Source organism: Gekko japonicus, unplaced genomic scaffold (assembly GCF_001447785.1).
Source record: "Gekko japonicus isolate JY-2015 unplaced genomic scaffold, Gekko_japonicus_V1.1 scaffold2111, whole genome shotgun sequence".
NCBI lineage: Eukaryota > Metazoa > Chordata > Lepidosauria > Squamata > Gekkonidae > Gekko > Gekko japonicus.
Window position 1 is genome coordinate 134,662 of NW_015164256.1, and position 18,075 is coordinate 152,736.

Sequence of the window (18,075 nt, forward strand, 5' to 3'; positions counted from 1 at the left end):
ATTGTATAACTGTCATGTTTTATTGGTCCACTTAAGATAATCACACTTTCAGATCTACATTTTTCTTATGATCTGTTAAGCAGAAAATGGTAGCATCTCTATTTAGAGACAGGAAGAAACAATTTAAACATATAATATTTAAGTAGCTCTGTTAGAGATTAACAAAGACATTGTGGAAGCAGAAGATGGTGGAAGCTATCCTGAGAAGGTCTGCTCAGAAGTAAGCCCCATTTTATCTAATAGAGTTTATTCCCAGGAAAGTGCTTTTAGGATTACAGATAGAGTCACCTTAAAGGTCTTAAAGGTGCTACTGGACTCGAAATTTTACCTACTATAATGTAAACCTATAAGGCACTCTTCATTTTAATTGGATACCCCTAATATTTTATTCTCTGTAATCAGCAAAAACCTGACAGTCATTCATCTTCTACCTGCAAGCTGCCCTTGCTGTTGGCTGAACTGCTTTAATGTCATGTGATTATCATAAACTTTTGAAAGCCTCTTAAGGAAAGGAGAAGCTATCTTTAATGATAACAGAAATGATGCAGTGTATTAGGGAAGTGGAAACCCTGACCGGAGGAGAGGAAACATTACATATTTGTATGGAAGCGGGAGTGGTTTGCAGGGCTCTTTTTATAGCAGGAGCTACTTTGCATATTAGGCCACACACCCCTAATGTAGCCAATCCTCCAAGAGCTTACAGTAGCCCCAGTAAGAAGAGCTCTGTAAGCTCTTGGAGGATTGGCTACACTAGGGGTGTGTGGCCTAATAGGCAAAGGAGTTCCTGCTACAAAAAGAGCTACAAAAAGTGCGGGTACTGAGCACACTAGTCCTGATTTAGTCAGATCCAGGAAGCTAAGCAGGGTTGGTCCTTGTTAGTATTCGGATGGGAGACCACCAAGGAAGTCCGAGCTTGTTACACAGAGGCAGGCAATGGCAAAACCCTCTGATCATCTGTCTCCTTGCCTTGAAAACTACATGGGGTTGCCATAAGTCACCTGTGACCTTATGGCACTTCCCCCCTCCACTGAGCACGAATAGAGATGGTGATGGTGGAAGGAAATAACAGGAGAAAGAACGCCCATGAAGTAGGGAAGAAAGGCAAGGAGGTGAGGTAGCTAAAGAAAGGGAACAAATCAAGGTCTGTAAGCAGGGACCTGACAGTAGGCAAGAAGGGGGAAGCAAAAAGCAGAGGGAAAGAGGAGACCCTATGAAAGCTGGACTTTGGAAAAACCTGGACTTTAAACGAAGAGAGCTGTATGGTTTTCACAAAAAAGGCACAGGAAGGACTTGCAAAATGGTATTGAAAGGGCGTAGAGGAGAAATGTTTGAAGAAAGGACAGAGGAAATGATTGGATTGAGCAAAGGAAGGACCAGTGTGATAATGAACAGGTGTGGGGAGGAACCCCTCAGTGAATGGTGGTCGATATGAGATAGGGAACAAAACCAACTAGTTATGTACTGCATGGATAGCTAGCCTTCCCAAGATCATGTTCAAAGCTTCCTGTATTTTACTTTCAGTAACATTTCCACTTTGTTTTATTATTATTCTAGTTTTTCCAGTTTGTTGTTTTGTTTTCATTCATATTCTAGTTCACTTTCCAGTCTTCAGTATATGGAACTGTTATTTAATTTTTTTCATAAAATGTGTTAATTTGAATGTCCTGTTAAGTGAATCTTCTTATGTTAAATGATAATATTCTTGATTTTTCAGTATGGCTTTTGGCAACAAGGTCACTGCTGGGTCAAGAATGCCAGTTTATTACAAAAAATTTGCTTGCTCTTGTTAATCAATGTAGTGATTGACGGAGCAGGGTAACCTGCTATGTTTACAATGGTAAATGACAGTTTTCATTTGCTGTTACTTGACAGGTGAATTTGTTAGTAGCCAATCACAACTAATCACTGATCTTGGATGATACTTTTAGGACACAAAGCTTCTGTTCTCTCAGAGCTCCTTTACCCCCATCCCCTGGTAAGCCGTTCGCATGGTGAATCCTTTTCAGCCCTATTGGTGAAGAATGAAAATTACATTTAGTTTAAAATCTTCCAATTTTTCATCATATATGATGTCTAGAGGTCCTCTTACTGGACTGTTAGATAGAAGGAACTATTTTGTTAATTCTGCTTTTTGAACCAGAAGATGGGAACATGATCCAGACCATGTCAAGCATTTTTAGAATGTAAAAGAGGTTTAAGCATGAGGAAGCTTTCTCATTGCAAACAATGAAATTTAAAAGCGTTTAGCCGTATTGTACCCTGTGATGATAAGCATTATGTAATCCTCTTTCAGTTCTCCCTTTAATTCAGAGGAAGAATATTTATCATGATTTTGAAAAGTGCCAGTGAACCACTAGGCAAGGATCAAGTGGGGATCAGGGTCAGGTCATCTTCGAAACACCAAAATACGACAGACCAGTAGCTATTTTGTATTGGAGCTGAGTAAAAACAGGTTTTTTGTTTGTTTAATGTCCTTGTTTATTTCCCTTTTCAAATTAAAATTAGGAAGGGAAATGAAAACTGGTAGGTCCTTTAGGTTTGTCAGAGCCTCTACAGCAATGCTGTACCATCAACAGGACAGCCTTCTCTTAATGTTTCTCAGCTTCTGGACCACACCAGGGCTGTGATCACACACACTAACTAATCCACTTTCAATCCACTTTCAGTGCACTTTCCAACTGGATTTTACTGTGTGACCTGGCAAAATCCAATTCAAAAGTGCACTGATAGTGGATTGAAAGTGGATTATTTAGTGTGTGTGATCGCAGCCCTGGTGTTGTCCAATTACAGGTTGCTCATTGTACATTCACCTCTGATGCAGGATCTACTTGTCTAACCCAACAATTAATCATTGTACCATTGACACAACCTTATTTTTTAAAATCACATGCAGTCAATTTTCTTTTCAGAATAAGCAAACATTTTGAAATAAAGTCTCACATCAGTTAGTAATACATGTTCAGAACCCAAGAAACCTGTCATGCATTGCCAGTTGTACCATTCAACCAAAAGTGTCTAGTCCTGTTCAATTAAACTGTGCTAAGTAAAACATGCTAGTGATATGTTTAATAACGGGATGTTCTGTGATGGAAGCCTGTAGAGAAACACTCCTAGTACTAATGACATTCTTCTTCCTTCTTTTTTTCTTCTCTCTCTCTCTCTCTCTCTCTCTCTCCCCCCTTGTCCTTTAGATCTCATTAGATGTACCCAGACAATGATCCCAAAGAATATAAGATAACTGCCAGCAGCTAAGCAAGAAGGTTCACTGGGTGCATTACTAAAATCCTGGAAGGGTGCAAGAAGCTGTCCTGCTGGCTGGTCCATTGGGAGGAGCTCTGAGAACACTGTTCTAGTGAACATATTTGTAAGCCTTGGACCAGGACAATAACCACAGTGCCTGCAATACCACAGAAGGGACTTGGAAAGAAGGCAAACAGTGCAACCATGGATAAGGACAGTATGACCCTGGCTGATCAGCAGTATGAATGTGTAGCTGAGATTGGTGAAGGAGCCTACGGAAAGGTGTTCAAAGCCCGGGACTTGAAGAATGGAGGGCGCTTTGTAGCACTGAAGAGGGTGAGAGTGCAGACGAGCGAAGAGGGGATGCCTCTTTCCACCATCCGGGAGGTGGCTGTACTGAAGCACCTGGAAACATTTGAGCATCCCAATGTGGTCAGGTGAGGAATCGGATCAGGGATTACGGTCTTTGGATTGGTCTATATAGGTGAAATAAAGGAATGGTGGATGTCCTGAGCACTGCATTTGGATGTGTGGATTAGAATAGTAGAATAGATGGCTTAAGGTTTGCTCAAGCAAGTATGTTCCCAGCCTAACCCACCTTATACTTTAGCTCTACCTCCCACGCATTCAAGGATCCGTCTCCAGAGGCATAGGTGTGTGACTTAAGTATTTGAGTGGATGGGCATGGAGCCATGCTGTAATCTTCTAAAGCACAAAAAGGAAGTATAAAGAGGGGGAAATTCTTTTGTCCTGAGTATTAGCTGTGCCTAGTACCAGTGCTAAGGAGGGAAGCTGGGCATAGTATAGTCCAGTCTCGTCAGATCTTGTAAGCTAATCAGGGCTGGCACTTGGGAGACTCCCAAGGAAAACTCTGCAGAACCACCGCTGCTTCTCACTTGAAAGTCCCTTGCTGGAGTCACCTAATTCAGCTGCAGATTGACACAGCACTTTCACACAGACAGTACCGATCCTGTTCTTGTGGAATTACCAAACATTGTTGGCATTGGCAATATTTGCTTTAGAAGTTCGTTGGAACAATTTGGTCTAAGCTTTTTAGTATATCCCATCCTGAAAGATCCAGGGAAATGAAGAATATATCAAAATCCTATGTCAAATATCAGATTCCAAATAAATCTGTAGTACCTGAAATGTAACAAAGGCTGAAATTTTGCTGAACTCTCCTCTAAACTTCAGCTGCAAAAAAACTGTGCCTAATGTCTTGCAGCATTTCTGAAAGATACTCAGTTTTTACTGAGATCTCGTTCGATGGGAGTTCTATAGTTGTGGGGAGTTAACAAGACTGGTATTGAGATACCTACATTATCTATGTGGTTCAGACATGGTGAATACAAGGAAGTTCTTTAGGCTCATCCTTAAGATCATGTATGGAAGATAAGGTGGGAAGCAGTCTGGTAAGTGTATTGGGGCCTAGCTACTAACTAAGCAGAAATACTCTCAGCCACTTTGTTGTGTGTGGCCTACAAGTACCTCACTTCTTACAGCAATACAGACATGACAATCCCTTAATAGATCTTCTCAGCATTTTTAAGAGACAGCAGCAGACACCAGTGCCCCCCTTCCTATTCAGATCAGAGCTGAGGTACAGGAGAAGAGGGAGGTTAATCTTTTTCCTCACATTATTTTGCCAGTCAAAATCATCCCCCCCCCAGGCCATTATTAATCCTGAAAGGGGGAGGGAATCTGTAGGACCTTTCTCTTTGTCTTTCCCCCCATCCAGAATTAATAATTGGGGAAGAGTTAAATTGGCATAACTGCTCTCCTCGTGACCTGATCTGAATCAGGACTGATGAGGTTGCCTTTTTAAAAACATGCTGGGAAGATCCATTTTAGAATCTTCTCGTTTCATGTCCATTTTTGTCTTCCACCCATGGCAGCTGGAGTCTCTTTAAGCAGGCCCTTTTTTCTGGTAGTCGTTTTGTCCTGCAGCCCTCTGAAGTCATAATGTTATGACTAGTACTAAGAATCGGGGAATAGAAATGACTGTTCTTTATCATTACTGTTCTCAAATCATGATGACTTTAGCCTTTATTGATAGACACTGAAGACAGTACAAGACTATTTGTTAGCAACTGGGAGTTCTGATCTAAATTTTCCTCTAATTTTCTTGTTCATTTTAATAATTGGAGAGGAAGATTCATTGACCAGTCATGGGTGTTGTCCCAAAAGTTTCAATCATACATTTCTTAAGATGAGTAACATGTTAGATATGTGGTACTGAGTGGTTCAGGTTTGAGTAGTGATTAATTGTAGTAGATCATGCCTGTACATACCAGAAACTAGAAAAAGTTAGGCTAGGAGTCTGTATAATTTTCCAAGCAATGTGAATTCAGTAGTAATATTTTATCTCGGTTTTTGGTGTGTTATTTTACAGTCCAGTAATATTAACAAGTATGTTAAACACTCATTTATTTTTTTAAAAAGTGACAAAGCAAGTTTACATTTGCAACATTAAATAATGAAACTGATTTAAGAAGTCCTTGTTGAAAGAATGCTGTCATCAGTAGGAAAACTGGGTAGGTTGTCATTTGTGTAAGATGAAGGAGGGGGTGACTGTGCAAAAGATAATTAGTTCAGTTTTTCAAGCACTAATCAAATACTGTTCATTTCAGTGGAGCTCATTCTAATAAAGACCTATCAATTATTATCCTGTGCATGAAATTTTTCAGCCAGCTCTTTGCCTCAGTCATATTCATTCCTTGCTAATAAATGTTTATTAAGCTTTCTTAGGAAGGAAAATGTGTTGGTGAAATCCAGAGACATTCAGTTGATTGCCAGTGCAATCTAAACCTAAATGGCACTTTTCTAAGTCTGTCCAGTGGACTTCAGTGGACTTAGAAGAGTGTGACTCTATTTACGATTGCAATGTGCATCGTTCTCCTTGTCTACTAAACATTTACTTATTCAAATAGAAAAACTATGTTGGTCTATTTTGACTTGCTCTGAACAAAACCACATTAGCTATTTATATTTATGCAAGTTTTCTCTGAGTTGCCCAGAAACTTTAAAATGCACAAATTAATGTTTCCTGTAAAGGAATTATTATTAGCTGCACCCATAGTATATAAGAACATTTATTAATTCTAAATCATATTTTAGATGCCCATTCAGAGGAACAATAATAAAGAGTTGAATATATATCGTGATATTTTTAGTAGTAGACACCTGGTATTTTTGGCCACTTTGTGACAAGAGTGTTGGACTAGATGGGCCATTGGCCTGATCCAACATTGGCTTCTCTTATATTCTTATGTTCTTATTAGTTCTATACCTTGGTATCAAGATGCCACTCTCTTTTGAGAAAAGCAGAGACAAATCCAAGCAATTTTTATCAAACATTTTTAACATAGTAATCTGTTTTGATGATGGGTCTCAAAATAGGATTTTTAATTTGGAAGACAAAATTAATCTCTACTGTCTACAGGAAAGAGTAGGCTCTTAAAATCTTAGTAGATATTGATTTATACCTTTAGTCTTCTTCTGATTAGAGAATTAAGAACAATAATAAATATTTTAGAAATATATAAATATAAGAGGAACACGGCACATATCATTAAGCCCTTTCATGCATAATATATATTTTCTACATGGAAAATATAGTTGAGTGCTAGAATATAGACATTTGCTGAATAATAATGTAATATTCAGACCCTTAGTTGGGGAGTTTGGGTTTTTTTTTAATTAGAGACTGCTGTCAACCAATAGGGCTAGCCACCTGACTGAAAAAAGAGAAATGTCTTTGTAGCATCAAGCCTTGGCCTGCAGTTTCCATTCTATGTTGGATTCCATGTTTTGCTAAGGGTGCTTCACAGTTGGGTTTGCATGGGTGGTGATCCTTATTGGGTCTGTATACATATTTCCTATCTGATGGCTGAAATGATCAGTTGCATTGAACCCCTACTCCTCCACACGGGAATAGGTGATCAGTATTAAATTGTGGTCATGTCAGTCTTCTGTATACATATATACATTTACTTATTCAAATAGAAATCTATGTTGGTCTATTTTGACTTGCTCTGAACAAAACCACATTAGCTATTTATGCAAGTTTTCTCTGAGCTGCCCAGAAACTTTAAAATGCACAAATTAATGTTTCCTGTATAGACTGCATATTCACAGAAATGGGGGATTGGTCCTAAGATGTTGAGTAGATTTCCTCTTGTTCTCTTCATTGCTTTGGTTCTCTTCCATACTATGGTTCAAATAAAAAACAGTTGTGAAGTATATTTATAGCATGCCCTATTTCTGATCATGAAGGTTAATAACTTTCCTTCATTTGATTAGTGCTCTTGGCCAAAGCCAAGGCCAATCCTGGTCAGTTGACCATACTACATTCTGTATTTAGCAACATCATGGCTGCAGCCAGTTCACACAGTAAAATCCAGTTGGAAAGTGCACTGTAAGTGGAATGAAAGTGGATTATTTAGTGTGTGTAACCTCAGCCCATGTTTGGTTTTTTAAAAAGCTAACAGTGTTTTCTCTAGACAACTCTTGATGGCCCACAAGGTATTCAGGATGGATCACATTTGCCTAAATGTTATTAATGAACCACAATACTTGGGTTTCTTGCTTGGAACTATATCTAGGTACCTTTCAGGTTCTTACTCTGCTAGGGGTTTTAGGTTCTAGAGCATATAATTTTGTATCTACTTTCGAAGTAATAAAATAAGTCACTGTTTCTAACTAACTTTTATGCATTTCCTCACCTGTTATCTCAACCCTAGTGGACTGAGTAAGGGGGTGGCACCAATCCATGGGGTTCCTTGAGTGTATTAGAGAATTCAGGACTGGCCATTAACTTCAGCACTAGATTACTTCATTGTGAGACCAGCCAAGATGAGAAACAGTGTGAGTTCGTTGTTACCATTTGGGAGCATTTATAGTGCACTGGAAATGTCCATGATTTGTCTGTAGGAGGTTTCAGGTTCAATCCTCAGCCCTTCTGATTAAAGCATTTGTGCAACAGTACTTGCCAAACACTTCTGCATGGGTCTGTGAAGAATCACTGCCAGTCATACCATAGTAGGCTAGATAGACCATTAGCATGACTCATTATAAGGAGGCACCTTAAATACTGTTACTAAAGAACAGATTATCCATATGTGTGTGTGCAACATAGGCAGCCTTCTAGAAATTAAACCGCTGCTCAAATCCTAGATATATTAATTGGAATTCAGAATATTACAAACTCCCTTGGAAATAATTTTTGATGGGTAAATATTCCATTTTCACATTTCTTCTACTAGAAAGCTTTTTGATAAGTATCTTTAAAAAAAAGAACATATGCATAAGTATATCTCACTGCATTTTGTTTATAACATTTCTGATCTTTCGAATGCTGTTGGTAAGATATCTTAAGTGTATCCAGAGTTCAAACAAGAGGATGCAATGCTTCTTTGGCCTTTATTGAGCAAAGAAGATAAATCTGGCACAAATGTGTCTCTGAGTTATGTAAGTTACTGCTGCTCTGTTTGTGGAAAACATGAAATATACGTAGACAAAGGAGAAACTTTGCCAGGAATAAATGACATACTGGATTCAGGAAATTCCTGTGTGTAAAATTAGAAGTCTTTCCTGCTGTAATGTATCTGCAGGAATTATTTTTCTAATTATATTTGTTGCTTTCAGCTTCATCAGCTTGCACACAGAGAAATCTGCATTTAAGGAATATGATTCAGAAGTGGAATTACCAAATCAAAATCATTACATTTTAAGATAGGTGCAGGATTTTGTTTCTTCAGGCAAGAGAAGAAACAGTCATTTTCAAATGCAAATGTATTGCATTTTGAAGCTCTTGTTATTGTTTTTATGGTGCTCTACAAGTTAAAATAGATAAAATATTTGCTGTAAACACCCTTCCTTAATGCTTTTTAAATCAGATGAGGAATTAACTTTTATAAGCTTTGAGTACACAAAAACGTTACTAGAATGCAGTAATCTGAGCTTTGTTCCTGTTGCTAAGCAAGCTGCCCAAAATTTTGGTGTAAGTAGCTATTTCTAGAAAAATTAGCTATGTGTGATGGAAGCACTGATTTCCAAGCTTACAAAGATTCTCAGTGCATAATGTTTTTAGAAATGCATATCTACCTCTCTCTCCTTCTTTTTTTAAACTCCCAAGGCACAAACTTTGGGAAAGCTGCTTCAGCTCCAAAATCATGAATCAGTCAGTGGGATATGTTAGAATGTAACATAAGACAAACTTCTAGAGAGTCTGAGAAGTGTTGTTCATATGTTTGCACAACTCTCCTGAAGTTTAAATGCCACTGTTGCTTATGATTTGGAGAAAAAAACACATGCCCTATAACTAAAGTGTGTGTGGGGGGGACAAGTCTCAGGAGGATAAAGTGGGAAAATAATCACTTGAGCTGTGCCAGTTTTTGTGCTTTCTTTCTTGTCAAGCATCGTAAACTACATCTTCCTTCACAACTTCCTCCCCTACACAAATGCTAGCCTACCATTTTCATCACTGAGCTCTTTCACTGAGGTGGTATGATTCTTTCTAGACACTGCCATAACATCTCCCATTTTCCCCAGTAAACTAAGCCCATAGTATAAACCCCTATTGCATTTAGTTTTATTCGTTCTGCTTGTAAATTGGCTTTGAGTGTTGTTGCTTGTGACAGGCTTGGTCTGCACTTGACCGGGATTTCTCCTGCGTATTACTTAGCAGAATAGTAAGGTTTTTTGCTTGACATATTTGCCTCTTGAACAACTAAGTCCTTAGGTCAAAATGTTTCACCTATCAATTGTATTTGTATAATAACTAACTTGGTGGTATAAGCCTTTTAAATCTGAGACTTAGACTATTTCTTTTAACTGCAGTATGTTTTAGCTATGTGTACACCCTAATAAACTTTTTTATTTTTATATAATATAGTTGTTAGCTTGACCCTCTTAGTTCGCAGGGGTTTTTTACACTCCATAGGACACAGATGTACTGAACCTGCTGGAACATCTGTTGGACACAATTGTCCCTGGACATAAACTTTATGGAAAGGACAAGAAAGGGTATATGCTGGGGGGCAGATGGTGCTTTGGTTGTTAAAGAGGGCATACAGTCCAATAAACTAGAAAACATAAGGATAATAACAAATATTAAAAATAAAAATTGCTGTGGGTAGATATAACAGAAGTCAAAGGGATTCATAAGGGATGTGTTATTGCCCACTTGACTGGAACTCTGAAGAAGCTAAGAAGAACATAAGAAAATAAGAGTCTTGCTGAATCAGATCAGTGGTCCTTTTAGCTTAGCATCCTGTTTCACACATTGGCCAACCAGTTGAACTGGAGAGCCAGCAAACAGAACATAGAGACTAAGGACTTCCCGCAATGTTACTTCCTAGCACTGGTATTCAGAGGTTTGCTGCATCTGACTGCGGAGGTTCCCTTTAGGAATTGTGGCTAGTAGCCATTGATGGATCTATCCTCCATGAATCTTATCTAATTCTTTATTAAAGCTATGTTCATGGCCATCACAATGACCTTTGACAGTAAATCCCATAATTCTACATTTAATTACTTACTGAGTAAAGAAATGTGTCCTTTTTGCCATTCTAAATGTATTGCTTATCAACTTTATTGGGTATCCCACAACCAATAGCTGTATTAAGAGAGAGGGAGAATCTTTCTTTACCTCATACATAATTTTATAATTTATTTATTTATTTTGTTTTGTTTGATTTTTAGCCCGCCCCTTCCCTGGCAATTGGGGCTTGGAACAGTCCAATACAAAACATAGATGAAAATACAAATCTCTCCCTTATTATAATTGAATAGCAACGTTCTATATTGAACATTTTAAATTTGGCCCCTTTAGTGTTTGGCCGGAAGAACTGTCAGTCAGAAGACGCTGGCTGGGTTGACTGGCTGCTTTGTGCAGTCCCGCCCAGCATTTCAAGGTCTTTTGCATATGGAAGCTGATTGGACTTCACTCCATTCCACACCTCAAACTCCCCCGCCCCCGGCAAGGCAGTTGGAATTTTCAGTTGCATAGACAGATACAATGCCATACTCCCCACCCTACTGTATTCTGAGGTAAAATATGTCCTCACTCAGAACACATCACTTCCCCTTCAAAAGAAACAAACCCAATAACACAATCATGCCACACCACAAAGACATCAGATCACACCACAAGCAGAATACCACAAGGCAAAAAATGATAGGAAAAGGTGCCAGCAGTCACCCCATTACTGCCACAGAGAGCGCTTCAGAGGATGGTGTGCAGGTCCCAGGTTCATGTTTTAAAAGCAGCCTGGGGAATTATGGACCATTCACACACTTTCAACCTTAATATACCTCATAGAGTAGTTGTGTGGATCATATGAGGGAGAGGAGAATGATGTCAGCTGCTTTGGTTCCCACTGCAGGGAAAGACTGCCCTTTCTGAGGCGGGGGCGGGGGGATGTAAAACTGAAGGCAGACAGGCAGATAACGGTAGGCTGATGGTTGCCTGGAAAGGACATAGGGTTGCCAACTCCAGGTTGGAAACTTCCAGGATATTTTGGGGATGAAGCCTGCTGAGGGTGGGGTCAGAGGAGGAGGAGGAAGAGGGGGACCTCAGACAGATACAATGCCATACTCCCCACCCTCCAAACAAGCTGTTGCCAGTCTCCAGGTGACAGCTGGAGAGCTCTTAAAGCTCTGGTGCTAATTCAAAGTGTTGCAATTTTGTGTTTTGGAAAATCTTTAGGAATTGTTTGGTGCATTTACGATGGGGCACCCACCCAGAGCCTCTGGCATTTTCTCACTCTGCTGGCATCAAAACCAATTTAAGGCAAAATACAGATATGGAGACACTTCAATCCTCCTTTGCATCAATTTGTCTTTGTTGGCAATGGCAACCCTAGGCCTGCAAGCACTCTCAGGGTGACTTCATGCCTCCAGACTGGCATGGCATCACTAGCCCTGGCTGCCTATGGAAGCTGCCTGGGTGATTTCAGAGCAGCCACAGACTTTCTGCCAAACCTACCTTACAGTGTTGTTGTGCAGATCGCAAAGCCGAAGAGAATGAAGTAAGCTGCTTTGCTCCCCCGATAATGAGAAAGACAGATTTTTGCCTAGAAAGAGGCTGCTGAGAGGGGAGGAGATAAAGTTGCCAGCTTCAGGTATGGTAATTCCTGGAGATTTGAGGAGTGGAGCCCGGAGAGGGGGACCTCAGACAGGTACAGTGCCATAGACTCCACCCTCCAAACCAGCCATTTGCTTCTGGGGAACTATTGCTGCCAATCTTGGCCCAGCAGCCATCAAACCATTCTCTTCAACCCCCTGCTGTGCAGCTGACTTTTCCCTAGGCTTTTCCCTAGGCTTCAATAGAAGTGTGTAACTGTTCTTAGGGTTACTTTGGTTCAGCCCTTCCAACTTGAGAAAGGGAAATGCATTTTTGCTATGGATACAGAATTAAAAATGTGAAGCACTTTCCAAACCAATCAGTCCCTCCCACATAGGGAACCATTGTTGCCAATCTCCAGGTGAGGGCTGGAGAGCACTCAGAATTACAACTGCTCTGCAGAAGGGAGGGCAGACGTCAGCTGAAGTCAAAGGGGCAGATAATGGTAGGTTGATGGTTAGCTGGGAAGGAGATGGGGTTGCCAACTCCACCCTCCAAACCAGCCATTTTGTCCTGGGTAACAATTGCTGCCAATCTCCAGGTGAGGGCTACAGATCACTCACAATTACAACTGCTCTTCAGGTAGCAGAGATCAGTTCCCCTGGAGAAAACAGTGGACTGTCACCACAGCAAATTGACACTGTTTGCCCAAAGCCAGAGCACTCCCCCAGAGCCTCTTTCTAGATCCCGTTGTATTGTTTTCACAACGGGCTTTACTGCTAGTATTCTATATAACAATTTAATACACTGACACTCTGGCATGATGATCTAAAAAGATGATAGTGGGCCCAGTAAGATTGCCTCAGTGGATTGCCTTGGAGGAATAATTCCATCTTACAGATCCTGCGGAACCCAGACAAGTCCTGCAGGGCACGAGATTCTTCAGACAGAGCATTCCACCAGGTTGGGGCCACGATCAAAAAAGTGGCAGGCACCACCACCACCAGAAGTCTGCGTGAAGCCTCTGTAAACCTCTGTCATAACCCCCCCTTAGTAGGGTTCTCAAAACCACCTCAGCAAATTCTGGGAGATTTGAGGAGGGGGTAGCAGCAGCTGAGGAGAGCAAAGTTTAGGGAGGATGTGATGTCCCTTCCAAGTGATGTTGTAGGAAATTACAGGCCAGTTGGTTTAACATCTGTTCTGTATAAATTGATGAAAATCATTATTAAAGATATAGTATTAATAAGCATGCAGAAGAAAAAGTCCTACAAATAATAATCAGCATGACTTCTGTAAAGTGAAGTCTGATTTCACCAAGCTTCAGAGCTCTTTGAAAATATTCACAAACATCAAACAAGTTCTGGAAAGATGTCATACAGATTTTATAAATAAATAATATGAAGAGTGTGGTGTTCTGTCCATTATGGTGGGCGGAAAGTGCCATCAAGTTGCAGCCAGCTTTCAGTGACCTCATTGGGTTTCCAAGGCAAGAGCCAAACAGAGGTGATTTGCCATTGCCTGTCTCTGCATAGCAGCCCTGGACGTGTACATCCAAGTTCTAACTATGGCCTATCCTGCTTAGCTTCTGAGATCTGATGAGATCAGGCTAGCTTGGGCCATCCAAGTCAGAGCATATGTCCATTATAGATAGCAACAACAGCAATGGAAAGGGATAGTCCCATAAAGAGACTTTTCACAAAGCCCGTCATTAAAAGAGGCAGTGACGGTCGCTATCTTAGATGGATTTAAAGTTCTTTAGACAAATGGAAGCTGTTAGCTGCAATGACAAACAGGACTTCCATGCTCAGAATGCCAGTTGCTGAGGGGGAGGCAACTATAGAGTCAACTGGTTGGCTACTGTGGGACACAGGATGCTGAGTCTTCATCACAATAGGTTCATTAATAGTTAAATGGGATTAAATAATTAAATAGGATTTGTGGGGTTTCTTTGTCGTGAGCATTTTGAGTGGCATGGTCCTTTATTGTATCCCTTTAATTATCTTCTAACTAATGTCTTTACTCTTGCGGTGTTCACTTTTTTCAAATTAATTGTTACTGTGGCAGGTTTTCCTGTTCCCCCCTGCACAGATGTTGAACTTCAAATTACTGTTGTCTGTAGCTCATGTACATTTATTTCTGTGTCAGTTGCTATCCAGACCAAACCAAAGATTCAAGGTCATGGTTGATCATGAAAGCTTCTTATGTATATCCCTGTACCTTTTAAAAACACATAGTGCTAGATTGTTCTCTTGCACAATTACTTAGTTATTCCTAAGAAACATATGTTATTATGATGATAATTCTGCCAAGTCTGCAAAAGGCCTGCTGTTGTGCTGATATGCTTCTTTAATTGAGAGACAGGAAGCATACACATTTATTGCAGACTTGTTTATTCTTATATACCCCATTTAACCATATTCAAATTAATCTAACCTATACTTTCATGTTAATGTGACCTCAGAACATAAAGAGATGCTGCTGCTGAATTAATCTTTCTCTGGATTTTAATTTGTTCGCCTAAATTTCACATCCATGACTTGTATAATTGTGACTAGAGTTTACCTTGACTTCCTCCCAACTAGGCCTGTGTTACATGATAGTCTACATATCTATGAGGCATTCAGTTTGCAATGTTCTTTTACTTATTGATTAACCCAATACTAATGATTCACAGTTTTGGTCAGTAAGGGTTTCTTTCCTTTCAGTGAGAAAAGGACACTGGTGTTAGTTGGGCGAGGCAGTACATTCCTTCGCCAATTCAAGATTTTTTTAGGGTCAGAATACAAGTGATCTGAGTCAGATCATGGGTGCATGACCTAATTCTCAGTCACACATTCATGGAGGGGGGCTAATCTTTAAAAACCTCTCAGTCATTCCACACAGCTCCTCATGCTGTGAGGGAGAAGGTGGGACTTTGGGCTTCCCGCCACCATTTTGGGGAGTGGAAACAGGCCCAGGGGAGACTGTTTGCTCCTTCCTCAGGCTCAGTGTGCCCCTGTGATGAACAGATTGAGCCTGGAAATGGTTAAGGAAAACTGCATGGGAAGGATGCCCCTCTCCCCCCCCCATTAATCCCCACTTAAATATTAATCCCCACATGAACATGTGACCAGGAGTCAAACTGTGTACCCCTTACCCAGCTCATGTCACATATAATATGTATTTTAGCCCTTTATGACAGCACAGGGATGTCACTATGTGTTGGGGGTGCTTAGGTTTGGGAAGGAAGGAAGAAGGAAATAGCTAGAAGCAAGAGGCAGTCTTCTTGAATATGAAGCTAAGGACTAGTTCTTTCAAACAGTGGCTGAAGTAAGTTTAACTTGCGCTAGGTGTGTGCCAAGAATGGCAACTTGGGGCATACATTAATAAATACTACTTTATAATATTGCTTTATAATAGGTTTTCCTCTGTGTAGAAAACTAGTATGCCAAGGGAAGATATTTTAGTCTACATTTCTCCATGAAATGCTAATTTTCTACGTGCATAAGTGGGTGTTACTTTTTGTAAATGGTGGAAGCATTTGGTCATGTGAGCCCACTCCACCTGCAGTCTTAAAATGGTAGTGCCCACACATACACAGATCTATGACTGTTCATGAGAACTAAGTCCAAAGGAGTACACTTAATTGTAATCAAAGCAAAACAGATGAAAGAACCTTTCAATGATTATAGGATTGCCATTGTTGTTATTTTTGCTTCTGTAACTAATAATGTGCAAGCTATTTTACATAGCACAAGGCATGATATTACAATTTAAAATTGGACTTAGAAGAGACACATGTGGGAGGTGAACACCAGAATAATCAGGGGAAGACTGTGAAGCCATTCAAGTGACATGTACTAGGACTTAGTCTCAGTAGGAAAAGGGAGAACGAAGATGAAACTCTAATAACTGAAAAAAGTACTTTGAAACAGAGAGTATTTATAATGGATCTAAAAATGACGGTGACCATTCCATCCCTTGAAAAATATATAGATATACATAAGTGGGGAACCCTCAAGAACTTGCAAGAAATGGAATCTCATTTCCCCACTCCCTCTCGGCCTCTTGTGTTTCCTCTTTGCCTGGCAGTGCCTGCAGCCCCTTCTCTTCTACTAGGGTTACCAGTTTGACTCCCACAAAAGATAGGAGCTTTTCAGGGGGCGGAATTCTTGAAATGCACATCACAACTTCACAGCCACCCCTTGGTGCTCTAGGAATTCCCCAAGGGAATTCCTAGAGTGTTAAGGGTTGGCTGTGACATCACTTCCAGGTTTTCACCAGAAGTGATGTTGGAACACATGCGCCATTGTTCCCCCTCATTTCCCTTCCACTGCCCGGAGGTAAGCAGTAGGAGAGTGGCAGCAAGAGTAGAAGAATGCTTGCTACCACCAGGCAAGCCTATCACCCACGTATGTACTCACCTTTTTCTGTTTCTCCTGGTGGCAACCTCTGCCCCAGCTTTTTCTGCTCATCTCACTAGTTCCCCTTTTTATCTTTTCTGCTCGTACTCTCTCTCTCTTATCTTTTACCTCTTCTAATGTCCCCGCCCCAAATGCTGATACAAACTGAGGCTTGGAATCCTCAATGCTGTTGGTGACAGGTTGCCTAGCAGGGCCCCCCCTATGACTGCTGAGATCTTACAACATAGTACTGTGAGTTCGCAGTGGCACACTTTTCTTAAAGAAGCAGACATTGTGTCTATGATTTTGAGGTTTTCTAACAACCTACTGTAGTTCTTTTCTTTCTGCCTTTTCTTTTGTTCTTTTTCTTTTCTTGTGTTTTACAGTTTCTGCAATCCTTGCAGATTTTTTGATCCAGACTCTATGGCGTGTTTCAGAATTATATGGCTTTAAGTTTTGCATTGCCTTAATTATAAATGTGTTGTGTGACATTAAATAAAATATCAGTACTCCAACAATGTTTTATTTAGCTTTATACCCTGCTTTTCTTTACAAAGTGGCTTACAGCACTGTTGTCCCCTCCATTTTATCCTCACAACATCCCTGTGGGGTTGCTTAGGCTGAGAGTGATTGGCTCAAGCTACTCAGCAAGCATCCATTTCAGAGTAGAGATTTGAACCTGGGTTTCTCAGATCGCAGTCTAACCACTACCTCACACTGGCTTTATAAGGAATTAAGTATTAGATTTGTCATCAGAACTGTCCATGAGATCTCTACATGAAATTCATTCATTTTGAGTAGGGAAACCAGCATATGTGAAGATTTAGAAGGCCAAAATAGTCATATATGATTAAGGTTGCATTTCCCCCCCTGACCCTGTAGAAGACAGGGCCTAGATGAATTATTGACATGAATCTGGTCTTCATTACATTTGCAATAATGTTTTAATTAAGTAAGCATTCGTATCATTTTTCAGAACTATACATTTGAGCTGAAAAACCCTTGTTATTTATAGAAAGAATGTTTTGTCAGTTTCCATGGAGAATGGTGTAGTGTGGTTTTAAGTTTTCCTATGAGAGAGACTTTTGAGAAACAGACTAGAAACTCAAATGAATATGTGAAGCTGTTTTATATTGAGTCCACTGGTCATTTTGACTGCATATTGTGTTCCCAGACTTGCAGCAGCTGTCCAGGGTTTCAGGCAGAGAGTCTTTCCCACAGACTTTTCTTAAAAACTGGAAATGGTAGGATGTGAACCTGGGACCTATTGCATGCAAAGCATATACTGCACCACTAAACCACAGTCCTTCATTAATGGGTACTGTTCTCAGTTTGCAATAAGTATGTGACAAAAATGCTAGCATTACATTTCAGCTATATATATAT

General features: G+C 40.2%; 1 protein-coding gene across 1 annotated transcript in view; it reads left to right on the top strand.

The window, feature by feature from the left end:
* Positions 1–3,444: 3,444 nt before the first annotated feature.
* CDK6 (cyclin-dependent kinase 6) overlaps positions 3,445–18,075 on the top strand; it is a 133,414-nt gene continuing 118,783 nt past the window's right edge. The window contains exon 1 of the mRNA XM_015408689.1: positions 3,445–3,677. Within this exon, the coding sequence (XP_015264175.1) occupies positions 3,445–3,677 (233 nt within the window). The remainder of the gene's footprint in view (positions 3,678–18,075) is intronic.